Source organism: Corythoichthys intestinalis, chromosome 11, assembly GCF_030265065.1.
Source record: "Corythoichthys intestinalis isolate RoL2023-P3 chromosome 11, ASM3026506v1, whole genome shotgun sequence".
NCBI lineage: Eukaryota > Metazoa > Chordata > Actinopteri > Syngnathiformes > Syngnathidae > Corythoichthys > Corythoichthys intestinalis.
Genome location: NC_080405.1, coordinates 23,045,001 through 23,072,726, shown reverse-complemented (window position 1 = coordinate 23,072,726; position 27,726 = coordinate 23,045,001). Strand labels below are relative to the sequence as shown.

At 40.8% G+C, this 27,726-nt stretch overlaps 1 protein-coding gene across 2 annotated transcripts in view; it reads right to left on the bottom strand.

The window, feature by feature from the left end:
• Positions 1 to 27,726, bottom strand: part of kcnip1a (Kv channel interacting protein 1 a) — a 115,363-nt gene that overhangs the window by 67,517 nt on the left and 20,120 nt on the right. The window contains exon 3 of one of the 2 annotated variants that reach the window (XM_057850283.1): positions 18,956 to 19,488. The exons of the other annotated variant lie outside the window; for it this stretch is intronic. Coding sequence (XP_057706266.1) covers positions 19,400 to 19,488 — 89 coding nt within the window. The 3' untranslated portion in view covers positions 18,956 to 19,399. Of the gene's footprint in view, positions 1 to 18,955; positions 19,489 to 27,726 lie in introns of those variants that run through there. 2 annotated transcript variants of the gene reach the window in all.

Sequence of the window (27,726 nt, the reverse complement as noted above, 5' to 3'; positions counted from 1 at the left end):
CTGCCAATAATGTGCCGTTGTCCAAATGACCTTCAACTAGGAATAAGCGGGCCAGCTAATGGTAGGATGAATTTTCGGGCTGCAGAGAAGATGGCTCGGTAGATCTTTCTGCGACAAATTTCAGTGACAATGAAGGAGCAGCAATTTTAAACATATTTTATCAGTCACGAGAATTCAGTTGCCTAAGCTGGAACCTTCCTGAACATTTAGTCAACAAAAGTCCAAACAAAGAAAGTTTGTCTTTTATTCCTGCAGCCCCAAGTCACACTATTTCTATTACTGACATGATCTCAGCTCTGTGTCCATCCAAACATGCACAAGTTTCACATTGAGTCAGTGAAAATAGATATTGAAATACTTTTTGCGTTTGATTCCTGTTAATAAAACTTCGATGAGAATGACTTTTTATTGTTAAAATATGCTACCGAGTTTTAAAATGTAAGATTTCCAGATGGTGGTGTGCCTTAAGATTTGGTCAAATCAAAAAGTGTGCCTCAGCTCAAAAAGGGTTGGGAAACGCTGATATAAACAACCAAAATGGGAGGACACCAATCTCACATGTGGCACATTAAAACGAAAGTTACGTAGGTAACTACGGTTCTATGAATCCCAAATGACTGCCAGAGGCAGTGCTGTAAGCACCGAATGATCCCTTCGCGCATGAGCAGTGCGAGTAATAATACCAACATTGTCACTGTCATTCTGAGTGACCGAATGCTCTGGCGGTCATTCGGGATTCATAGAACCGTAGTTACCTACGTAACTTTCGTTCTATTTCATCCCTGCTGACCGCTAGCTTGGTACACCAGACTCACCGCTGTTCCAGCTATTGAGTCTGGCCACCATTCCCGCGGATACAATTTCCAGGGCGGAGCAAGCCACAGCAAACAGACAGCGGAGTGGACCAATCAGCGACGGGCAGGGCAGACGTCACGTTATTAAAGCGACGAGGGCAGGATGAGGGACTTGCGCGCGGCAGTAAACGTACGAGGAGAGCGGAGTTTATTCAACATGGCTAGCGCGGGACAGACTGTTGTCAATGACTCGTGTCGATGTGTTTTTGGTAATTTAAAACTGATTTTACCGTGGATTGGAACATATTCTCGGCTCTCCTGTTCAGCTTTGTTGTGGAGACGACTTCCGACGCGCAAGAGTGACGTTGCTCGTTAAGAGCACGTCACGCAAATAAACGAATCTGATTTGTCAATTGATTTTGTACCTGCTCGAAAAGGCTGTTAATGGGATGGTTCCCAGACTATTTCTCTCAGTGTTTGAAAAATACAGGGAGAAAAGTCTGGCAGAGCCAGGCAAGCTGACCGCCAGAGGCGGTGCTGTAAGCACCGAATGACCAATACCAGCGGGGTCACGAAGAATCCCCAACACAAACTGCATAGGGACCCGAAGACCACGCCCAGTGGGCGGGAGGAGGTGACATTAAAAATTAGTAAACCCCGAAGAAGGAGCCAGGCCCTGACCATGAGGCAGCGGCCACCCCCTCGAGGCAGCCCTGGAAGCAGCAATGCCCCAGGCAAAATGACAGCATGCCCCAGATGGCAGGGGGCGTCTGATAAGAGCGACAATTGGATCCACGACCCAATGGGGGAGGCGCTGCCTGGAGAGGGCAGATCCCCTGCCGCGAACCCCATAGCAGGCAAAAAGGCATGAAGACCCATGAAAACCTGTCGCAGAGTCCCCACAAAACCCCAGGGTCCCGGCCGGGCATAACAGCCCCGGCCCGACACCGCCCACCAAAAATAAGCAAGGTGTAAAGGCCGAACGCAGTACGAGTCAGCCAACACTCAGGGCACAAAGGTAACGCCAGGCCACAGCGCGACACCCGAGCCCCCAGAGTGCAAAAACATGCACGACGGCCAACCGAGTGCGCGAGCAACACGCCGACACGCCAAGCAGAGGCAACGGTCAGCGGGAACGGCGCCTAGTGGGCTACCCACAGAAGGCCGGTCGCAGCCAGAGGCTAGAAGGGGGGCGGCACAACAGCCGAGGACCGACCGCAGACCCCAAACTGGAGCACGAGGACACCTGCGGGGCAGAGCCGCAGGGCCCCCATGAGGAAAGCAGAGACCAGGCTGTGGCTCCCTACAGAGCCACCAGAGACCCTGGCGAGAGGAGCAGAGATTGCAGCAGCTCAGACCTTGAGGGGGGGTGTAGAACGACCCAATCAAGGAGAGACAGCAACAAGTCCAGAACAACGGGGACAAAACAGCACACATCCCCACGGCCCGCACGCCACACTACAAACAGCCACCACCGATCAGTATACTGAAGCCGGGTGGAGGGCGCCCAGGCATCCAAAAGCGTCCACCAGACGGAAACCGAGCAGCCGCCAATCAGCGAGCCGGTCACCACCAGCGGCCAGACACGCTGGCGGAGACGGCGAGGACCGGGACGTGACACCAGGTCCCCAACTGGGACAGCAGGGGAGGCCATAAAAATCGCCGACAGACGGCCAAAAAAGGGGCCACATGCTGCAACAAGTGGGACCAGGACCCTCAGAAGCGGCAGCCAGACCAGAGGGAGAGGCAGCCGGGAGTGCGCCCTGCGCGTCCCGGGCCGGCGCGCACCCCACAGAAAACCAGAGAGGGCAGTGGTTCGACTCCTGGGAGACCAAGAGAACGACCCCAACCCGCTCAACACACACCAAACGTGTGCACCACACCGGGACGGAGGCTCCAGACCCCCGGTGGTAGACCACGGCGGGAAAGGGCACCGGCAAATAGAGCATCAGGCCGGGAAGAAACGAGGCCAGTAGCCCCACAGGGGGAGGGGCCAGCAACACAAGAGACTAACAGACCCCGTACCCCCGTTGAACGGCACAGTACACCACGGCGGCGTTGTCCGTCCGCACAGCACAAACCACCCCCGCAGGCACGGGCAAAAAATGCCCGAGAGCAAGGTGAGCCGCAAGCAGCCCCAGCACATCGCTGTGAACGGCGCGGCCCAGTACAGCCCAGCAGCCCAGCCCTGCCAACAGTATCCCATCTCGAGCGACCGGCACCGCAGTGACCAAATCGGGCCGGACAGGAGCCATACCCATCCAGCCAGCCGGGATCACTCACCCAACGCCCTCAGCCGGGAGAGGGATCGCAATTTTAAGAAGCTGTCAGCGGCACGGGCAGTCATTCACTCCAACGAGGAAGTACATAAACTCCACATGGCCGGATCGCTAACAAAGTGACGCAGCCTAAGGAGGGCGAATCCAACTCGCAGCTCCGACACACAGTCAAGAAGGCTTTACGCGACACAAACAACAAGGTAGCAACTGCCACGCGAGAAGAAAAAAGGGACGGCATCTAGGTTGACACCGTAAGTTATACCTTTGCAGGGGGTCAACCTGGGGTCACAGGTGACAATGTTGGTATTATTACTCGCACTGCGCATGCGCGAAGGGATCATTCGGTGCTTACAGCACCGCCTCTGGCAGTCAGCAGGGATGAAATAGAACTGTTCTACTCTCTTAAGACACTCAGATTTATCATTCTTCATGTCTAAAAAGGTTCTCATTAGGGCTGTCAAACGATTAAAATTTTTAATCGAGTTAATCACAGCTTAAAAATTAATTAACCGTAATTAATCGCAATTCAAACCATCTATAAAATATGCCATATTTTTCTGTAAATTATATATTATTAATAAGACACAAGACGGATATATACATTCAACATACTGTACATAAGTACTATATTTGTTTATTATAACAGTAAATTCACAAGATGGCATTAACATTATTGACATTCTGTTAAAGCGATCCATGGATAGAAAGACTTGTAGTTCTTAAAAAATAAATGTTAGTACAAGTTATAGAAATTTTATATTATAACCCCTCTTAATGTTTTCGTTTTAATAAAGTTTGTATAATTTTCAATCAAAAAAGAAACTAGTAGCTCGCCATTGTTGATGTCAATAATAATTATGGTGCTGAAACCCATAAAAATCAGTCGCACCCAAGCGCCAGCAGAGGGCGGCAAAACACCAAAAAACATAGGTAACAAGTTGAAATGACACTTTGCTGTCATTTTAATCTGTTTGAGCGGGGCTTTCGCGTTAAATGCGTCAAATATTTTAACGTGATTGATTTTTTAAAAATTAATTAACGCCCGTTAACGCGATAATTTTGACAGCCCTAGTTCTCATTAATATCAAGTCAAAGAAGGTCATTTTTTATATCCTTTAACATTGGAAGTCCTACATCTTAAGTCTAACTAAAATCAAGTCATGTGACTAAAACAATGGCGAGCGCAACTGTTGTTACCATGACGACCAAGGGCAAAGCTAGGTGGTTGGTACGAAACCCAACTACTTCAACTCCTGGAGTGAAAGCGAAGCTCTCATAGGAAAAATGAAATCAAAGAATGAATGATTTAATTATTTTTAACTCCTGAAAACAGCACTTCACCGTCAAACCACTGAATAACGTACCGCACGCTACACGTCACTTCCGCTTATTAATATTCATGAAGTTAGCAACTGTTGCTAAGAGGGGACACGCGACCGTTTGTCCCCAATAGTAAATGAATGGAAATAGTGTACGAAGGAGATGTTTACAGAGCTAAACCTACCAATTCTGTCCAAAAATGATGTCCCTGGTGCCAAAGTAGCTGGTAAAGATGTGAAAGAGATGGCTTGAGTGTCGAGGACTGAAAAAGAGCCGAGCTGATCCACACCTTTCTCCTTAGGCCACTGACAATGACGTTCTCCTGTTTCAACAACCTATCCTTTACCCCCATATGCCCTGTCTTTCTTATATATTATATCCTCCAGTTGTTTTACGTATCTACCCATTCTTGGGGTTAATTCTCATTGTCAGTTTTGTGTAGCGACCGCCAATTCTACTTAGTGACAGCGTGTTTTACGTCTCTGACCATTCTTGGGGGTAATTCATATTGTCAGTTTTGTGTAGTGACCGCCAATTCTACTTAGTGACAGCCAACGAACACTTAATTTTTTCATCAATAACAAATCTTAATTCTATTAATTTATTTTAGGGCTGTCAAAATTATCGCGTTAACGGGCAGTATTAATTTTTTAAATTAAGCACGTTAAAATATTTGACGAAATTAACGCACATGCCCCGCTCAAACAGATGAAAATGACAGCAGTGTAAATGTCCGCTTCTTACTTGTTTTTTGGTGGTTGGCGCCCTTTGCTGGCACTTGGGTCCAAATGATTTTATGAGCTTCAGCACAATGAGTGAGCATGGTGTAATTATTGACATCAGCAATGGCGAGCTACTAGTTTATTTTTGGATTGAAAATTTTTACAAATTTTAATAAAACAAAAACATTAAGAGGGGTTTTAATAGAAAATTTATATAACTTGTACTAACATTTATCTTTTAAGAACTACAAGTCTTTCTATCCATTGATCGCTTTAAGAGAATGTTAATAATGTTAATGCCATCTTGTTGATTTATTGTCTTAAAAAACAAATACAGTACTTATGTACCATATGTTGAATGTATATATGAGTCTTGTGTCTTTCCATTCCAAAAATAATTTACAGAAAAATGTGGCATATTTTATAGAGTGTTTGAATTGCGATTAATTACGATTAATTAATTTTTAAGCTGTAATTAACTCGATTAAAAATTTTCATCGTTTGACAGCCCTAATTTATTTACACTTCCCCCTTACTAAAGTTGTTTCTTCACAACAGAAAAGGTAACAACAGTGGCAGTCAGATATGGCAAAACGCTACGCTAAAAGGTAAGTAAAAAAAATCAAAATGGCTTAACTCTTCGGCTGATGCTGTGGCAGGCAGTGGGTCGGGATTGTCATTTGTAGGTGAATGACTTAACCTTGCTGGGATTAAACTGGCCTTTCGGACGTCTGCACAAGCCGATTCTTTGTTCACATTTTTTCATTTGAGTCTTTGGTTTCGGGAACCGTATGAAGAAAACATCTTTCATATGTGGACGGCCGTAATGTCTAGAATCGTTTCTAGTTTGATCGGCATGTTCGTTTTTGAAAGATTACCGGAGAATACTAGCAGAAATATAATGGTTTGTATGTGAAGGCGGGTCTATAATGTCCCACTTCCGCTTTACGATGCAACGTCACGGTCTAAAAATAGCATTCGTGCGGTATGCTATTACCGCAACGTGCTGTCTTCTTGTGCATGCAGCAGATATTTCACCAAACATAAATTTGATATATTGTATTTTAGCTGTTTAATGGAAACAATTTAAATCCAAATTTTCATGTTGTTTTTTTATCCAACAAAGATACAATATATAAATTAAGGATGTCCCCAATCCGATCACCTGATCTGAAATCGGGCCTATCGGGCCATTTTTCAGAGGAACGGAACTGGGTGTGAAGGATCGTGTTTTCATTTTAAAAAACATACTAGTACAGTGGTGCCTCAACATACTATACTATCGCTTCGACACACGATCTTTTGGACATCTGACGTAAAATTTGACTCCCTATTTGTTTCTACATCCGACAACATGCTCGAAATACGATGATTTATGACAGCGCCGCAGTTTCTTTGATTTCCTCCAAGACGGACGCACGGTGGATTTTTTTGTGAGAGAAATCAACATGGGTTCCAAGAATGTTAGTGCAGGTGGTAAAAAAAAAAGTAAAAAGGTGACGCTGACTAGTGAAATGAAGATGGAAAAGACAGAAACATATGAGCATGGTGTAAGTATCTGTGAAATGGCTCGATAATACAGCCGTAGAATGTCTACGATCTCAATGGTCCTCCTCCGACCTCCGTTTGCCAGTCTTTATAAATTATGGTGACGATTATTAATGTGGTAACATCACAAAAAAATCGCCATCTTTGTCAGGTTATTACTCATTTAACTTGTGCAACACAACACGCCTACTTTCTGCTGCAGCTGACCCCTAGTTTGCCAATAATAGAACATGAAAAGTAAAAGTAAAAACTCTAAAGTACCTCTCTTACTCAGCCACGCGGTGCGTTCAGGTACACCACGCGAAACACATCCCCAATATTAGAACCCGATTTGTTACATTATAACAGCTATTATCAGGGGTGAAAGTGGCTAGAATTTCTTGCCTGAACTCCCCAACGTGAAGGTCGCCACAGAGGCAGAAATTTTATTTTTTTTGTTTTTCTTTCTTTTTTGAGGGGGGGGGGGTCAAACCTCTTAAACTACTGAAATGCAAAGAATACTGTTTTAGCACAGTTATTACACATACAGAACCAACTTTCATTCAAAATTGTATTTTTCCAATGATTTGCAAAATAAACATTAACAAAAATGCAATACCTCCAACCTCCATCTCCTAATTTTTATTTTCCCTCATTTCCTCACATACTAAATGCCAAACCTCAATTTTAACCACTTAAGAACATAGGATGTATATTAAAATTGAAGGTAATGTAAACATTTACATTTTTATATATGTAATAAAGATATAAGTAACATACATTCAGAAAAACAAATACAAATGACTTATATTATGCTGAGTGATATGGAATATATTTTGAAGATCGTGCAAACATTGACTTTTTTAAATCATAAGGAAATGAATAAGTGGCCTATCATAAATGAACAAATATAGGTCCAAAGTGCACATTGACAGCTAAGATGTTCTGAACCTCCTCATCAGAGCAAATAAAATACGATAAATAAGCCTTCACTTGTTAACGCACATTGACGTGACTCGTCATCGTCAGACTCAGAAAACTACAGCAGTTGGGGAAACCTCCATGCCGTCGGTGGAATAAATTAAATAATAAATATTGGAGGAAACTGATGACTAGTGCTACACAAGAACTTCATTATGCTTGTTGTTATAACACTTAACCACTACCGGAACTGCATTCTGGCCCCGAATCTTATACCGGAACTGTGTTCCTGACTGTTCTGGCCCACTTTCACCCCTGGCTATTATTAATACTTTTATTACTATTATTATTATTGCGATTTTTATAATTTATTTGTTTTCCTCTGTGTACTTGCTATTTGCAATCATACGAGCAATTTTTATTAAGGATTTAGTGTATGTTTTCGGGCTGTGGAACGAATTAATTGAATTATAATGTATTCTTATAAGGAAACAGAAAACGAAGTACTGTAAACAGTAGACTCGGTATTGGCAGATTCTCAAAATCAGGTAGTTTGGACTTAGGTGCAAAAATATGCAATTGGGACATCCCTAATATATATTTTTGAAGTGTTTTAGATACAATGAAAAAAAAATACATGTTACTTATTGGACAGCAACAGTATATCGACTTTTTTATTAGTTTATTATTGGCGCACTATTGTTTAGATGGTTTTCTTCCACTACACACTAATGTAGCATCTATCAAAAGAATGAAGGTTAAATGCATAAATGCTTTAAGATCTGTTTTTAGAAGCCCTCAAAGGATCTGTTGCAGACCCTTCAATTCACAAATGTAGGCACTTTCAGAAGATAGTTGAAATTTGACAAAAGTTCAATAGAAAGTTCTGACGGCCTTAGGCGTCACACAAAACATTTCATTGGGGTGACAGTGCGATCACAGCTGCTTTGAAAGGGAAATGCATTCATCTTCTGACGCACTGAATCAATAATTTCATGCTATTCACTGGTGCAGACAAAAGAATGAAATGTAATTACTTCGTATTGTGGCAGCTTGATGAAGCAATTGTGAAGAATTCTGAGGTGGCCACATTCAGAACTTCAGTAAAAGTACAGATAATTCTGTAAAAGTACCCATTCAATCCCTCAAATATATGTTTTTTTCCCAATCTTCGTATTCAGTAGTCATTTATAACTTAAAAAATAAAAACTTCCAAAGTTTTATTTATTTTAAAAAATATATCAAGTACACTCATGTACAACTTTTATTCAACTACATTTTTTTTTTTAAAACTTTAATCCAACCGTTTACTGCCACCAACTACCGTAATTTCCCAAATATAAGGCGCACCCGTGTGTAACGCACACCCCAAATTTACTTGTAAAATCTCAGGGAAATTATTGTACCCGTGTATAACGCACACCCTAATTTTAGCACCAATAAATAGAAGAATACAAGAAAACAGAGCTCGTGTACAGATACAGAAATGTCATTTTACTGACTGGTGAAACAGCACAAGCACAGCACATTAGTAGTTCAAAACTTTACCGTAAACTAACAATATTTACGGTAATAATATGATCTGATAACTTCTTGAACTTGTCTGTGGGTAGCTAATGGGTCTTGGCAAGCTTAGAGATTTGCAAACACTTTGAAGGGCCTTTGACAGCAAAAAGAATGTTTAGTTCATTTTTAATGCACTATTTTATGCTCCTAAATGAAATGGACTGCTTGGATGTGTGTGGAAGCGATCGATACAGTATATTTATTCAATTTTTTTAATCCCGCGCCATGAAAATGAGTAACTTCCGGCCAGAGTGTTTTGAGGAAGAAGGCAAATGTGACGTCAGTGGTAGAGATCATCTTCACTTTACAGCCATTACAGACATAGTATGCAGAAGGACAGCGGATTCAGCTGATTTTGCGCATTAATGTGTTTATTTTTTCCATCACGCCAATGTGCTGCAGGATTTTGTTGCTGCACCAAGGTGAGGCGTATGAGCCTTTTGGGGTTTCAAAAAGATCTTGTTCACCGCAAAGAACGGGCAAAACAAGTCTGACAACCATGGGACCACTGGACCGACGAGAAAGTAAGTAAGCTACATGTTTTATATTATGTCAAATACTGGGCTCATGGCACATGTTTTAATAAGGAGGTCGCTTGCATTTTGTGGATGACAATGGTCCCTGTCCACCGAAAAGGCGGGAGCGGCCTACGACCAGCGGCTTGTCGCACACCATGGTCACCGGCCGATGAGTGCCCGTGCTCTTGCAGCCACGCGCTCTCGCCGAGAGAGCACTATCCTCGCCTTGGACTCAGGGAGCTCCCCGCTCCGACGTCGGCCGGTTTGTCCACCAAGAAAGCGCCATTTTCAGCATTCATTCCCCAGCTGCATCCCAAGCGACGAGCACTCCTGACAGGGCCGCTGCAGGGAAAATACTAGCCGAAACTTGCTCGCTGCTGAGGGCTGGCCGATCGGTGAAGGCTATCACCCCGGCCGCCGTGTGTGACATGAGTCGGGGTAGTTTTGTGTGATTTTTCGCTTTCGAAAGGCGAGGAAGAGCCGCTCGGTTCGGGTTAGCATGTAGTATAGCTCTCACCTTCCCCTTTTGTTTACACTCTTTCCTTGTCTCAGAGTCCCCGCAGGTAAATGACAAGAGCCGGACTAACTCCTTAGGTAAAAAATACCGTTCGGGAGGTTTAAGAAGTCGGCAGTTTTGACCATTATGTAGTCATTTAGCCCTGTCGTCCATAATAAATGCATTTTTAATATTTCATACTCCATTTAGCACAAGACTTATTTTTCATGGCCATACAATTTATTTAGCAATGACGGAAAAATACTTAGATGCAAAGAATATCCTGTAACAATATTGGAGTAGAGAGAAAAAAAAATTATGGTATATTACCGTATGCTCTAGTCATCAGCCTCATGTTTGTTGTCGTTCTGAATCTTTCTCCTCCTCCAAATACGACTCAAACATACTGTATATGGCTGTATGCCACAGGCTTCCTCTGGATCGGCAATATTACTTGAAAGAGCCACACTTGAACTAAATCGCTTAAAAAAAGCTTCCTCCTCTGTTGGGCCGAATTCTGAAATCCCTACTTCACCGACGTCACCACCCAGATGGAGCCCTATAATGACGGGAGGAGCTAAAGGGCAGATTAAAATATTTTCGTTTCTCATTTCTCGTCATCTGCGCTTTGCCAAATTGTTGTATATAGTCGAATCATCTCAAAATATGAATTTCCTTCTAATAACAATGATATTTAAGGATTTCTTTTAATGGATAACTTAAACAGATCCCTGCTCGGGGTGGAGAAAATATCGAAATGGTGATATATTGTGATACTTTGCACCCCAAAAGGATCGATACAATCATGCCAAGAATCGAGATATCGTTTTAAAAAGGTGTCGATGTTTAAAAAAAAAAAAAAAGGAACCAACAAGTTGCTACCAAAATCTTTCACCATAATAGTGTCTCAGTTAACTCTATGGCTGGACTGACGGCGCTCGACGTCCATTCCATTAAGACTGCGAAGGGTGAATGAATGTTCCCTCGAAACAGTCAATCTTTCCGATTTTCGGTGCATTTACAGGTCACTTTCTGTTCATTTTAGGGCATTTACAGGTCACTTCCTGTTGTATTTGCATGACTGCCTATTTATTCATTTGGGAGATTCCCGGGTCACTTCCTGTTGAATGTGGGTTACAGAACTGTTAAATTTGGGTTACAGAACATGAAGTGACCCATAAAATGTTCCAAAATCAGCAGTAAGTGACCCTGAAATGCAAAATCAACAGGAAGTAACTGGAAATCAACTGGTAATGACCTGAAATGGCCCAAATTACCGTATTTTCCGCACTATAAGGTGCATTTAAAAGCCTGCAATTTTTCTCAAAAGCCGATGTGCCTTATATACATATATGGATCAATATTAGTTAATCATGGCATGACATTCCCTTTAACGCAGCTTCATTTAGTGGATGCATAATGCAACCCCAACACCTACTACTACTGCTCCTTATAATGCATATCAAAACAGTTTTCAAATAGGCCAGGGTTCACTAAATCTGGACCTCAATGCCATCAATCTTGTCGGGTTTTCTACGTCTCTCTCCCCTCACACACCTGAATAAAATGATTATGTCATCAGCAACCTCTCCAGAAGCCCAATAATGAACTTGATTATTTGATTCGGGTGTGTTGGAAGAAGGAGACATGGAAAACACGACAGGAAAAGTGGCTCCGAGGTCCGGATTTAGTGAACCCTGAAATAGGCCATTGATTAAAGGTGCGCCTTATATTCCAATGCGCCTTATAGTGCGGAAAATACGGTACCTCGTCGACTGGCATTGGATGCCATTGACGGCAGTAGAAGTGGGAGGGGTTCATTCGCTGCCACCCTCCCATTCAAATGGATTGGACGCCTACTTGTGATACACTTAAAGCAGAAGGATGAAGATAGCTTGTTTTTCAGTGTATTAGTTGTTTTGTAGAATATCCGGATTGATTTCCTAATCAATGTATCGATAATCGTTGTATCGCCATATCGTGAGATCATCGTTATCGTGAGCTTTGTATCGCAAATTGGATCGTATCGTGGGGTACCAAGAGGTTCCCACCCCTAATCCCTGCATATTGTAATATTGCAATGCTGTATATCTTAAGCAGATGACGGCATGTTTCTCGGGTTTGAATCTGCACCATCTGAAATCAAAAGCCCCTTTTGCAGTCTTATTTTTTTGAGGTGTCACATAAGCGAAAAAAAGATTAACATCAAAATCACTCCCAACTAAGTATCATATTCTGTTTGTCAGTACTTGTAACAAATGTGTTGAGAAAAAAATGGACAAATTCATTAAAAGATTATGGTTACTGAAAGATTGCTTAATGACAGCAACAAGTCCTCCTCCTTCTTGTCTTGGTATTGTGGACAATATGGCATGCTGACTGAGCCGAGGACCTTTTTCTCATCATTTATTAACTGTGACACAACAGGCCTTTTAACCGGATTGAGCAAGTTTGCTTGGCTGGGTGATGGAATGAACGAGTGAATGGTGGGTAATGGGAAAACGTGAGATTTTGGAAGGGGAATGATGAGAGGGGTGGAAATACCGAGAGGAGGCAGTGAATAATAAATCTGTCTGGTTAGTTGCTGCCCATCCCTATCAGACGAAGGCGGGATGTAATCAGTCATATTGACGAGCACACAAGTGAGGAAAGATGATGGGATGAGCTGTGGGAAGGGAGGTGGGGTGAATAGGAGGAGGCAGATGAGCAGGGAGGATGGAGGAGGAAGATGTGAGGAAGGTGATGAAGAAGGAGAACAAAAAGATCTGCTGTGTTATCTGAGTCATCACAACCAACAGATTGATTCACTGAAGGGTAGGGGGTTCAGTGATCCTGACAAGACTCAATAAGGAGGGGACTGGCATGCAGGCCTGACAACTCTTCCTGCAAAGAATCCATCTCATGTCACCTCCACAAGCTCCAGCAGAGACTATAATCAATGTGGGAATGTAAGCCCAATAACAAAGTGGATCTTACCCTTTAAGTAACAAGTTGAGGCTCATTCTAGCCTAAATTGAAAATATTTGCATCATTATTAATGATTATAAATAATAATAAGTAGGGTACAAGATGTAGCTGTCAAATTTAATTGACATTTGGTCTATGAAGGTAAGTTTGACATTAAATCCACACATTCCTAGCTAGTTAAGAGGAGCAATGTACAGTGGTATGAAAAAGTATCTGAACCTTTTGGAATTTCTCACATACTGCATAAAATCACCATCAAATGTGATCTGATCTTGGTCAAAATCACACAGATGTAAAAACAGTGTCTGCTTTAACTAAAACCACCCAAACATTAATAGGCTTTCATATTTTAATGAGAATAGCATGCAAACAATGACAGAAGGGGGTAAAATAAGTAAGTGAACCCTCTGCCTAAGGAGACTTAAAGAGGAATTGAAATAATTTTTAACCAAACAATTTAATTCAGGTGTGTGTCCAATCACTAATGAGTAGTTGAAAGCTGCCCGGCCCACTATAAAACACACACCTGGTAAGAATTGTCTTGATGAGAACTATTATCTAATGCGCATCATGGCTCGGTTAAAATAGCTGTCTGAAGACCTGCGATCAAGGACTGTTGATTGTATAAAGTTGGGAAAGGATACAAAACCATCTCTAAATGTCTGGTTGTTCATCAATCGACAGTCAGAAAACATGTCTACTAATGGAGAGAGTTTGGCACTGTTGCTGCTCTCCCAAGGAATTGCCGTCCACCAAAGTTGACGCTAAGAGTTCAGCGCAGAATATTCAAAGAGGTAAAAAAAAAAAAAAAAAAAAAAAAAGAACCCTAGAGTGTCTGCTGACAACTTACAGAAATCACTGGCACAGACCAATATCTGTGCACACATAAACTATATGTAAAACAATTGCCAAGAATGGTCTTCATGGGAGGACTACAAGGTGGAAGCCACTGCTATCTATAAAAACATTGTTGCTCGTTTAATGTTCGCAAAAAGGCACTTGGACACGCCACAGACATTTTGGCAAAATATTTTGTGGACTGATTAAACCAAAGTGCAATTGTTTGGGAGTAAGAGACAACGTCATGTGTGGAGGAGAAATGGAACAGCATACCAACATCAACACCTAATCCCCACCGTGAAGCATGGTGGAGGGAGCATCATAATTTGGGGCTGCTTTGCTGCCTCAGGGCCTTGACAACTTGCAATCATTATTGGAAGAATGAATTCAAAAGTTTATCAGGATGTTTTCCAGGAAAACCTGAGGCCGTGTGTCAGACAGTTGAATCTAAAAAGAGGATGGATGCTGCAAGAAGACAATGATCAAAAACACAGAGGTAAATCAACTTCAGAATGGTTTCAGAAGAACAAAATACACGTTCTGGAGTGGCTAAGTCAAAGTCCAGACTTGAACCCCATTGAGATGCGGTTGCATGACCTAAATACAGAGATTCATGCCAGACATCCCAGGAATCTGACTGAAGTACAGCAGTTTTGTCGAGAAAAGTGGGCCAAGATTAGTCCTGATCGATGTGCCAGAATGATCTGCAGCTACAGGAAGCGTCTGGTTGAAGTTATTGCTGCCAAAGGGGAGGGACACAAAATATTAAATGTGATGGTTCACTTACTTATTTTTCCCACCTTATATCATTGTTTGCATACTATCCTCATCCAGTGTTGGGCACAATACTTTGAAAAAGTAATTAGTTACATTACTCACTACTTCTCCCAAAAAGTAACTGAGTTAGTAACTGAATTACTCCATAGTAAAAGTAACTAGTTACCAGGGAAAGTAACTATTTCCGTTACTTTAGAAAGAACTTGTTGTATGTCAAAGAATTTGAAATTTTCTGAGCAGTATTCGAGTCAGTGTAATAGAGAAGAACAGACAGGTTGTTAACTTGTTAGGTGCTTCAGCAGATTTGAATTGCTTACCACAGATGTCGACAAAAGCTTTGCCCCGGGACATAAATTACACATTACATGCAGGTTCTTTCCTTTAATTTCGACAAACCTGAAATAGTGTCTATCTATAGTATCTCCACCTCTTAAAGGACAATTTTTCTTCCGAATGCTCTGCCATCCCGACCCTGTGCATCTGTTTTGCGTGTGTGTGTTTGCCGCACGCGCTGCTCCGGTTTGCTTGTGAAATCACCGGCTCTGATTGGCTTACCACGACACATGACTCTAACCCTCAGCCAATCACAATTACTTCCATCGCATCTCTCGAGGGGGTGCATTCATGTAGGCTCGTTTCCCGACAATTCACGTCACCTACAAAGCGTCTGCCGTCCTCAAGATGGAAGCAGAATTATTGCTGGCTGACAGTGGGAGATGCGAACGAGGCTAGCATCAAGTGTAGCAAACACAGAAACGTTACCAAACTTTGGAAAGCATTGTCTAATTGAATGAGCAGGGGCAAACAGCTTGGAGTCAGAAGTACGTGCGCTATTCTCGAACCTGAACGCACCCCAAGTCTTGGATGACAAATCAACAGAGCAGAGAGTCGACTTGACACGGTTGGTAGTTTCTTCAATTTATTCAGAGTAAGTAACGCACCGCTTTTGACCGTCAGTAACGGTAATGGCGTTGTAACGGCGGAAAAAGTAATTGCTTAGATTACCCCGTTAACTGAAAAAATAACGCCGTTACATAAGGGCGTTATTTATACCGGCGTAACTCCCAACACTGTCCTCATCAGTATATGAAAACCTATAAATGTTTGGATGGTTTGAGTTAAAGCAGACGCTGTTTTTCCATTTGTGTGATTTTAACAAAGATCAGATCACATTTGATGGTGATTTTATGCAGAAATGTGAGAAATACCATAATGTTCAGATCCTTTTTCATACCACTGTAGGGAACAATTAGATTAGTTGTTCTATGGTCAATTATTTTATATTTTGTAGAATGATCGGTTGGTTTGAATTTTTTTATTATTGTTGGGGTGCTTTGCTATCACACACTACTTTTGGAAAACAACGAGTAACATAATGTTTGATCTACAATGGGCCTACTGTGTTGAAAATAAGTCCAGTGTCTTGCCCCAGCTCATGTTTGCGTGACAACACAGTAGTCATCTGAAGTCATTTTGGTCTCCATCCCTGAGTTCGAGTCTAGCCCCAGGGCTGTCAATTCCCAGAGGCTCTTCCAAGATGTTAGGGTCTTGGCGCAGGTAGTTCATAGCCATTCCAAACAAACTAAATGGATACGGTTCCCTTCTTCAGTTTCCTTAGCCCCCCATTTTGATAAATTTAAATCGATTCTCTTCCAATGTGGGTTTTTTTCCCCCTGGGTTCTACCACACGGGGGAATGCATAGAAACTCACTCTCTCATTGTCATGCAATAACGAGACCCCCATCGTTGGTTAACATGCTCATAGATCTCGCAATCAGTTGACGAGACAGTTCCTACAGACATTGAGCCACGGCTTCCTGTAGGGGGCCGGGCCAGGCAGAGCGTCGTGGTAGCTTTCACTGCAATAAACTCAAACACGTGCCGAGTACTCCAGATTTAAGTGGAAACAGGACGAAAGTTTTAGTGCACACAAGCAGGCAGGAGTGTCTCAAGAGTGATTTGGTCGAGGATTCAAGGTAATAATTATATGCAATAGCACTTTGAAACGTGAAAAAAAATGGAAAAAATTTGCATAACTTTAGCTTGAAGCATTTATGTAAAATGAAAAGTTTTGCTTATCACCAAGCAGCTAGACTGTTTTACATTAATATCTATTGAAATTCTTTACGCTTTTGTTTACAACATTTTTCAACTTAAAAAGCTGTTTTTTTTTTGTGATGGGCGCCATACTGGATTTTGTACCCATACACAATAGCATAACTTTATCTATAAATAATCATGTAAATTTTGGCCAACTGCCAGTTTTTGGCAAAATAGTAATTTAGACATTCCTGTGTCCATACAAAAAAAAAAAAAAAAAATCTTTTACGGGTTTTATTTTATGTAACATTTCAATCTAAAAACGACGGGGGCCAGATAGCCCCCAAGACATGCTTAGGCAATGGTGACATCAAGAATTCAACCTAAATAAGTCTTAATTGTACATAGAAAAATACAAAATTTGCATTTGGTGAGTAAAAGTAAGATGATTCTTCATTCTTTCCTCAATGATTAAGTTTCTGATGTGAGAATTGAGTGATGTATTAGCTGTTGAAAACTTATATTAAAATTGCACTAAATTTAAAAAAATTGAAGTTGCTGTTTTGGGCAAAAACTTAAATATGTTATGTTAAATATTGCTATTGATCCAGAAAACATAGGTGATTATCTCTGCATTTGGTGATTTTTGTGCATCAAGCGTAAAATCTGAGAATTTTATATTCATTTAAAGTTTGTCATTGTTAGGGTTTGTGTTGGTTTTCTCCTAGTGTGACTTGTCCCTGTGATTGCCCATTGATTTCACCTGTTGTACCTTCTCTTAGTGTATGTTCTAATCTGCATCCTCCTGTGTTACCCAGCTGTTCCTCGTTGTCTCGTTACCGCTTGTCTGCATGTGTGTGTATATAAGCACCCAGTTTCTTGTCACTCCTTGTTGCGTCATTGTCAATGTACTTGTCCACGTTCATGCCCCGCCCCCCCCCCCCCCCCCCCAGTTGATTTGTTAGCCTGACTTTTGTTTGTTAAAAGTTTCTGGATACCCCAGTCGTTTTGTTGGTACTTTGTTTTTTGTTGGCATTAATTCAAATCCTTTTGCACCGCCATTGTGCCTTGCTTCCCTTTCCCTGCATTTGGGTCCACACACCACCTGCCTGCCCACGTATTCCTGACGGTTTTGTAAAAAATAATCAGGATTTTATTAGGGAACGACTTTGAATTTTCTGATGCCGCTGCTCATGGAGACTCATGCATGCCTGAGGGAGGTGCCTGTTTTGGTTTTAGGTCGCTAGCAGTTTTGGTTTTGAAAATATTTTAATTTAAAGTTTTTGAAAATAGGCCCCTTACGGAGTGGCCCCGCGCCCAGTTTCCCGTCAAGTGATAGTGAAGTCTATGACATGCTTTATTTAGTGTGCAATGACACAACTGTTCTCCGTACATTGAGGTTGCTTAGCCTCTCCCCTGATACAGAAATCTTATTTTCTTATGTTTCCATGACACTCATCACTAGTAACATGATGAAAGGCTACATAATTGCACACAACAATGAATACTGATGTCCACTTGGCCTGAAGGCAATATAGTCTAGTTTCAATGCTTAAAAGACTTATTCTTCAACATTTTCCCTCGCTGTCAAATTATTAAAAGTTTTAGACCGGAAGTACTAGCCCCTAAACTAATGAGCTGTCGCCATATTACGCATCTGGTAAAGACACTCTAAGGAAGGGTGAAACTAAGTAGGCGCATAATACAAAGTATAATTTTGTATTTCAGCTGCAGCAGGTTATACAATAATAAAATTGTTAAGGAATGATGCTCTATTTGTCTCACCAAGGCTAGAGCTGATTTCTGTCCACTATATAAGCACCATCAAATATCTCTCAATAAAAGATTGTCTTTAGAACCCGAGATGAGCTTTTCCTGTTGAGAGCTTTGTGTCACTGTGAGTACAACAAAACAAGTTAACAGAAAGTTTACCCTGTCGCGACCGGGCTGTGATACTGTATTTACACTCGGTTTCCCTCCTGCTCGAAATGATTTAAACACACAGCCTCACCTTGCCTGTGTTATTCCTGCAGTCCCGTTGTTTGTCTCTACAAATACACAATTTAGTTAAGGTGGCACAAAGTCATTATCCTTCCAGTTGAAGTATTGTGCTGTGTTCTGTGGAACGCATACAAACACCTCCATTGAGCGGTGGCCGTGTCTTTGGTTGAGTGATGGAGGTGATAATCATTGTGTGGATGAGAAGCTATGAGCATTTAATCAATATCCTTAATATCCAGCTTGAAATTCATGTACCAGCATGCTCTTCGTCCTCACTAGTAGAGCAACCTTGGCATATGAGTGGGAATACTACATATTACTATTCAGGAAAAAACAATATACACAAACATGCATTTTAAGGATTACCAACAACAAACAGTAGCAGAAATGATCCCTGAGAGACTTTTTCCCCATACTAATTATCACGCATTTTGTTTTAACATAAACATTTGCAAGTCTCTTGGGGTCCTGTTAAAAGTGATACGACAGAATTTTTAGGCCAAACACGCTGCAGTTGATGTACACACGCACAAACATACTAATAACCAGATGAAAGCAGCGTAACACACATCAGCAATGCTACACACAATTTAATCCTCTCATTTGTCTTTGTTTGCCTCCGCACACTCGTTTAGTCGCATCCATCACACTTTCCCTCCTTGGCGGAATGCAAAAAGCGCAACAGTCCCACAGGACCCGTGGAGCGGCCGAAGAGAATATCTGATGGAGAAAGACGCCCATGAATATTTCATGTTGCACTTATGATATGCACGTCATGGCGGGCGAACCCTCAAGTCCACGCTGCCGCCCGCTATCCTGTCATGGTCCCTCATGAGATTTCAATGGGTCAGCACTCAGATTCATTCTGAAGCGTTGATATGAAATTAATATTGCATGAACCCCCAAAATGTTTATGCTTTACTAATAAAAGTGAAGTTGTGCCGCCTCTCACTGTCTTTTCCGTCTTAAACCACCTAGCAACAAGTGACAAAAATTCAAGCAATTGATTGACGTGTTGTTCTTGTTTCTTTCAATTCTTTGCAGAACTATACAGTATTTGCCGATATTACAAAGTATGCCATTATTCGATTCAATTCAAGGGCCTTCGGTTAATCTAATATAATGTAAACATTTAACACAATCAGTTCCATTTCATGTAAAGCAACATAAAAATACAAAGCAATGTTAATGTTACTGACGGAGGTGTGGACTCAAGACATACGACTTGGACTTGGGTCAGACTAGAGTCATGAATTTGATGGTTTTTAGACGCGACTTAACAAAATTTACTTCCAACTGAACTTGGACTTTTACAAAAATGACGCGTGACTTCACTTTGGCTGGAGAAAGACTTGCTTCTTTCACCAAAACACAAAGATTTAAAATGTACAGTCATGTGAAAAAATTAGGACACCCCATGAACTATTCTGTTTTTTATTAAGAAATGTTCACATATCAATGTCTGATCTTGTTTTTCTTTATCTCTGGAAAAGAAATTGATTTAATTGCAGGTAACCAACAAAAATTAACATTGTTTTACTCATTAAACCAAATATATCAACAAAAATGCATATTCTAACTGAGGAAAAAGTTAGGACAATCGACGACCTAATAGCTTATGTTACCCCCTTTGGCTGAAATAACTTCAGTGTGACGCTTTTTGTAGCCATCTACCAGTCTGACATCGGTCTGAAGAAAGTTTGCCCCACTCCTCAACGCAGAATACTTTGAATAGTGTCAGACTGTTGAAGTGAGAGAAAACACCATAGTGAGATGAAAGGAGCTGTCTGAGGCTTTCACAAAGAAGATTGTAGATGCTTGTGAGTATGGTAAGGGGTCTCAAAAGATCTGAAAAGAATATAAAATCAGCCATTCCACTGTCCAGAAAATACTCTACAAGGGGAGGACATTCAAAACAATTGCCAACATGTCCAGGTCTGGCCGTCCAAGCAAGTTCACCCCAAGAGCAGACCGCAAGATGCTAAAAGAAGTCTCCAAAAACCCTGAAATATAATGACAGGAGCAACAGCAGTCTTTTGCTACCGTTAATGTGAAAGTGCATGCCTCTACAATCAGAAAGAATTCGCAAGTTTAACCTTCATGGGAGGTGTGCAAGGAGGAAACCTTTACTCTCCAAGATGGACACGAGGGCCAGACTGAAGTTTGCCAGAGTGAATGTAGACAAAGACCAGGACTTCTGGAATAATGTTCTTTGGACAGATTAATCTAAAATTGAATTATTTGGACACCAGAACAGACTACATGTTTGGCGTAAAACCAATACAGCATTCCAGGAAAAGAACCTAATACCAACTGTGAAGCATAGAGGTGGAAGTGTTATGGTTTGGCTATGCTTTGCTGCAGCATGACCTCGCCAGCTCACCATCCTAGAATCTACAATGAATTCTATCGTGTATCCGAGGGTGCTTGAGGAACATGTGAGATCATCTGTGGAAGAAATTAAAGCTGAAGCGAAAGTGGACCCTGCAACATGACAATGACCCAAAACATACCAGTAAATCCACTAAGGACTGGCTGAAAAGGAAGAATTGGAGAGTCAAAGCCCAAATCTTCATCCCATTGAGATTCTGTGGGGTGACTTCAAACTGGCTGTACATACAAGAAACCCCTCAAACATCTCACAGCTGAAAGTATTCTGCATTGAGGAGTGCGGCAAACTTTCTTCAGACCGATGTCAAAGACTGGCAGATGGCTACAAAAAGTGTCTCACTGAAGTTATTTCAGCCAAAGGGCGTAACACTGGCTATTAGGTGCTAGGGTGTCCTAACTTTTATAATGAGTAAAACAATGTTAATTTTTGTTGTTTACCTGCAATTAAATCACTTTAACTTCCAGTGATAAACAAAAGATCAGACATTGATATGTGAAAATTTCTTTAAAAAGAACTGAACAGTTCATGGGGTATCAAAATTTGTTCACATGACTGCACGTTAAAAACCAACATTCAGTCTCTCTGTACGCGTATGGCTGCGCATGCGCAAGTTGACACAGCAGCCAACTAAGTTAGATCTACGTTGTTCTGGTCTGACAGCATCCAATCAAATTGCGGAACACCCAGCGAAGTAGACAACCAAGATGCCAGTTTGCAAAAAAAGATACTACAGATAGTGTCATTGATGAATATATATTTCAAAAGCATACATGGTCAGTGTAAATTTAATATACAGTATTTATACTCTTATTAAAATGAGGCGAAAGGACTCAAAACCCATAGTGTAAGAATTGCTATTCGACTTGAAACTTGTCAGACTTGTCTTGGGACTTGAGGAGAAGACTTTTTTCACTATGTTTTTGATTAAACATTTTAATCATTTGAATGAAAACAATTCTTTTTAACTAAATGGCAGAACTATAAGATGACAATGTTGATCCATTTTTATTTGTGGGGGGGGGGGGGGGGGTCAATTTTGATTCTATTCTGCCTAATCAATTGATACATCGATTCAGACTGAATATTTGTTACACCCAGACAAAATCTACATCTAGCGGTTAGCAGAAATAACTGCAGAAGAGTTTAAATGCATCCACTCAAATGTTTTTAACCTAGAAAGCCTAATTTTAAACAACACAAATACCTTTCTCGATGAATCAAAAGGTACAACAGTGCATTCACATTCTTTAATTTTAATCGACAAATAATTTAAAAACCCCGCTTGCAAAATTAAAATATTATGGTAAGTTTCTGTTACAAAATGTTCCTTGAAGTGTATGTTATTTATTGTGTACTAGGATGGGTGTTCAAAAACTTTTTTAAGAGAGAAAAATTTTTTAAAAATCCCAGGTCTCAAAAATGTCAATTTTTTTTACTCTCCTGATTGAACTACTTTTCAGGTGTCAAACAATGCCCTCCTGCTCATTTTTTCTTCCACCAGAAAATACACATTTTAAGCTTTCCAATGAAGTATCATACATGCAAATAGGACAACTTTGAAATTTGCTTGAGTGTTTTCCGCCATATACAGTTCAGGCCAAATGTTTGGACACACCTCATTCAATGCAACACAAATAAAGGTCCCAACCGACTCTCCCTCTACTCAGGGGCAAGAGGGGGCAGTGCTCCCTCAAATATAGTGGGGCAAATAAGTATTTAGTCAACCACTAATTGTGCAAGTTCTCCCACTTGAAAATATTAGAGAGGTCTGTAATTGTCAACATGGGTAAACCTCAACCATGAGTGACAGTATGTGGAGAAAAAACAGAAAATCACATTGTTTGATTTTTAAAGAATTTATTTGCAAATCATGGTGGAAAATAATTACAGTATTTGGTAAATACCAAAAGTTCATCTCAATACTTTCTTATGTACCCTTTGTTGGCAAAAACGGAGGCCAAACATTTTCTGTAACTCTTCACAAGCTTGTCACACACTGTTGCTGGTATTTTGGCCCATTCCTCCATGCAGATCTCCTCTAGAGCAGTGATGTTTTAGGGCTGTCGTTGGGCAACAATGACTTTCAACTTCCTCTTCAGCCTGTGGCGTCAAAATGATAAGAACGGGGACCAAAAGTCCCAGAACCACACGGGGGGACCTAGTGAATGACCTGCAGAGAGCTGGGACCACAGTAACAAAGGCTACTATCAGTAACACAATGCGCCGCCAGGGACTCAAATCCTGCACAGCCAGACGTGTCCCCCTGCTGAAGAAAGTGCACGTCCAGGCCCGTCTGCGGTTCGCTAGGGAGCATTTGGATGATCCAGAAGAGGACTGGGAGAATGTGTTATGGTCAGGTGAAACCAAAAATAGAACTTTTTGGTAGAAACACGGGTTCTCTTGTTTGGAGGAAAAAGAATACTGAATAGCACCATACCCACTGTGAAGTATGGGGGTGGAAACATCATGCTTTGGGGCTGTTTTTCTGCAAAGGGACCAGGACGACTGATCTGTGTAAAGAAAAGAATGAATGGGGCCATATATCGAGAGATTTTGAGTGAAAATCTCCTTTCATCAGTAAGGGCATTGAAGATGAGACGTGGCTGGATCTTTCAGCATGACAATGATCCCAAACACACAGCCAGGGCAACAAAGGAGTGGCTTCGTAGGAAGCATTTCAAGGTCCTGGAGTGGCCTAGCCAGTCTCCAGGTCGTAACCCCATAGAAAATCTGCGGAGGGAGTTGAAGATCCGTGTTGCCCAACGACAGCCCCAAAACATCACTGCTCTAGAGGAGATCTGCATGGAGGAATGGGCCAAAATACCAGTAACAGTGTGTGAAAAGCTTGTGAAGAGTTATAGAAAACGTTTGGCCTCCGTTATTGCCAACAAAGGATACATAACAAAGCATTGAGATAAACTTTAGGTATTGACCAAACACTTATTTTCCACCATGATTTGCAAATAAATTCTTTAAAAATCAAACAATGTGATTATATGTTTTTTTTTTTCCACATTCGGTCTCTCATGGTTGAGGTTTAACCATGTTGACAATTACAGGCCTCTCTAATATTTTCAAGTGGGAGAACTTGCACAGTTAGTGGTTGACTAAATACTTATTTGCCCCACTGTAAATGTCTTGCCCCTTCATATCAAAATTTTAGAAGAAAGCACATTTTTAATATACTCACAAAATACATTACAAATCGACAGATTCATCTGCAGTAGTGGGGGAAAAAAATCCGAAAAAGGGACATGAAGACGATTTAGTATCAGTTCTCACTCATCTCGCTTTGCCTCTGCTGTGTGAGTATTCACAGGATGGTTAGCGCACACGCACAGTAAACTGTGCACAGCCCCCAGTAAACATCCAATCACTGTTAGTTTGTAAATGACTTTAGACATCCCCAGACAACGTGGTGTCAGGTTTCAGTGCGGCCACGGAACGGGAAGACTTTGAAAAAGCAGAAGAAAAAATGTTGTGTTCTCTATCTGTTGTGTGTTACAAATTAGTTTGAAAAGTTTTTTTTTTTTTTTTCATTATTATTCATAAGACTACCTACCTTTCAGTTGTCAGGTTACACCTAAATAAGCACAAAAACTGAACTCTCCATAAACGCTCTTCAACTGGTGTTTATAACCTGCGCTATACCGTAAACTTGCACATTACTCGGTCAATTTTTGTATTTATAGAAATGTTTTATTCAAATTTTATTCTTGTTTTGCACAAATGACGCTGCTAACTTCAGGACCGTATTGCAGTATTCCTGTGTTGCACATACAGTATTCAGTTCAAGCAAGCTATAATTACTCACTTATAGCCAGGGGTGCACATAAGTGGTCCGCATGCGCGCGCATGTGTAGTGGTCGTAGACAAATGCGCTGGCCCTCAACGGCTTCCATACGCTTTTGCGTACCGATGGCTGACCACTGTATTTGCGGCGGACACGAGAAAATAACTTCTTAAAATGTCGAAGAGGCAGGCCACACTGAGTAATTACTTCCGTGTTCCCCCACCCCCGTCAAAAGACAGACAGACGACAGAGACGTCACCGGAGCTACCGAAAAAAAGGACTTTTGCTGAAAAGTGGCTACAGGAGGTACCATGGCTAGAAGCAAATGATGCTCGCACGGAAATGCGGTACAAAATGTGCCGTGAGAATCTCAATGTCGCCGATAAGAGCAGCGCATTTTATGTAGAGTCAAAGAATTTCAGCCATCCAAACTTTGAAAAGCACGAAAAAAACAGAGCATGTGGCAATTAAGCAAAATATCGATGTCAGACAAGTGGCGGAATAGTGCGGAATAAAGGTAATGAATAGCGACATGCACTGACAAACGTGTTTTTGCTCGCATTTTACAAAGCTAAACATGCACGTTCAGTGAGGTCTAATGAGGAGGACATCCCACTTTTAAAAAGGCTTGGAGTTAATGTGGGAGCCACATAATGCCCTTTATTTTGAATTGGTGCTTTTATGTTTATTTCTTTACATTTCACTTCAAAGTAATGGCAATTTTGTTGTTCCAGTTGATGTTAATCAAGCATTAATTGTTAATATAATTAATTAAAGTTAATTGGCTCTAAGTAAAGCTTGTCATAAATTTAACGCATGAGGCGGGTCGGCTCTCAAGCTCAATGAGGACTAAGTCACATCTCCAGGTCCTCTGAGAACCTGGGCAAAAAAATGATGTGCACCCCTGCTTATAGCCCTAGAGTATCTATTTTCCTATTATTTTTTTCTATTTTTTATTTTAATACATATTTTTATACTGGAGTGCCACATCAAATTTCGTTGTTGACAACGCTCTTGCTGACAATGACAATAAAGTTCTGTTCTATTCTATTGTATATATGTCATGTTGTTAGTTTATAAAATCTGAATGGATGATATTTTATTTTAATGTTCACTTTCCCCCATTTAGGGATTACCACCTTATTGTGGTCAGGGGGTTTGCGTGCCTCAGTGATTTTAAGAGTTATACCAGCAGGAGATTAGTCCTCAGGTCAATAGGACACTTACTTACTAACTTCCTACTTTACTTTTTTGTACACTCTTGCCATTCTCTTGATAAGCTTCAAGAGAGAGTCACCTAAAATGGTTTTTGACTTCACATGCATGCCTTTTCAGGGTTGATTAGTGGAATTTATTGCTTTATCAATGGGGTTGGAACAATACGCAGAGATTATGGGGGGCCCGGGAGCATAGACCCCCCTGGTGGCCTAAAATGTCATTGCATATAATTGACTTTCCAATATACGAAAATTGAAAATTAAATTAAAACTAAATTTAAAGAATTGAAATTAAAATTTGGACTTTGCCGGTAAAATGTCTATAAAAGCTGTAAAGCAATGAAACAAACAACAAAAATGAATTAAATGAACAAAAATAACACTTTTATAATGGCTCAAAATGATTTTTCAAACAGATCATGACACTAGCACCTTAGAGATGGTCACTTGCTTTGCTTGGCCCAAAATAAACACCCAAGGAGAGAAGAGGCAAGATGGATATATGTATTTTTTTTTCAAACCTTAGCTTTCAAAAGCGACAATAACTACTGAGCGAGAACCAAGGATTGAAGATGTGGACCAAGGGTCCCCAAACTTTTTCCTGTGAGGGCCACATAACTTTTTCCTTCTCTGATGAGGGGCCAGGTTAGTTTGTAACAGAAAAAATGTGACGATTGCAGGAGTGCCTAAATGTAAAAATTTATTGTTTTTCAGAAAGCCACAATCAAATAACCCTTTCTGAATTCTTCACGGAACAAAAGTAAATAAAATAAAAATAATAATAATACTGCCCAGTCAGCTGAGATAGGCTCCAGCACCTCCGCGACCCTTGTGATGAAAAAGCGGCATGGAAAATGAATGAATGAATGAATGAATAATAATTTAATATAATATAATATAATATATAGGGCTGTCAAAATTGTCGCGTTATTGGGCGGTAATTATTTTTTTTAATTAATCACGTTAAAATATTTGGTGCATTTAACGCACATGCCCCACTCAAACATTAAAATGACAGCACAGTGTCATGTCCATTTGTTACTTGTGTTTTTTGGTGTTTTGTCAGCCTCTGCTGGCGCTTGGGCGCGACTGATTTTATGGGTTTCAGCACCATGAGCATTGTGTAATTATTGACATCAACAATGGTGAGCTACTAATTTATTTTTTGATTGAAAATTTTACAAATTTTATTAAAACGAAAACATTAAGAGGGGTTTTAATATAAAATTTCTATAACTTGTACTAACATTTATCTTTTAAGAACTACAAGTATTTCTATCCATGGATCACTTTAACAGAAAGTTAATAATGTTAATGCCATCTTGTTGATTTATTGTTATAATAAACAAATACAGTACTTATGTACAGTATATTGAATGTACATATCAGTCTTGTGTCTTATCTTTCCATACCAACAATAATTTACGGAAAAATATGGCATATTTTAGAGATTGTTTGAATTGCGATTAATTACGATTAATGAATTTTTAAGCTGTGATTAACGCGATTAAAAATTGTAATCGTTTGACAGCCCAAAATAAATATAATATAATATA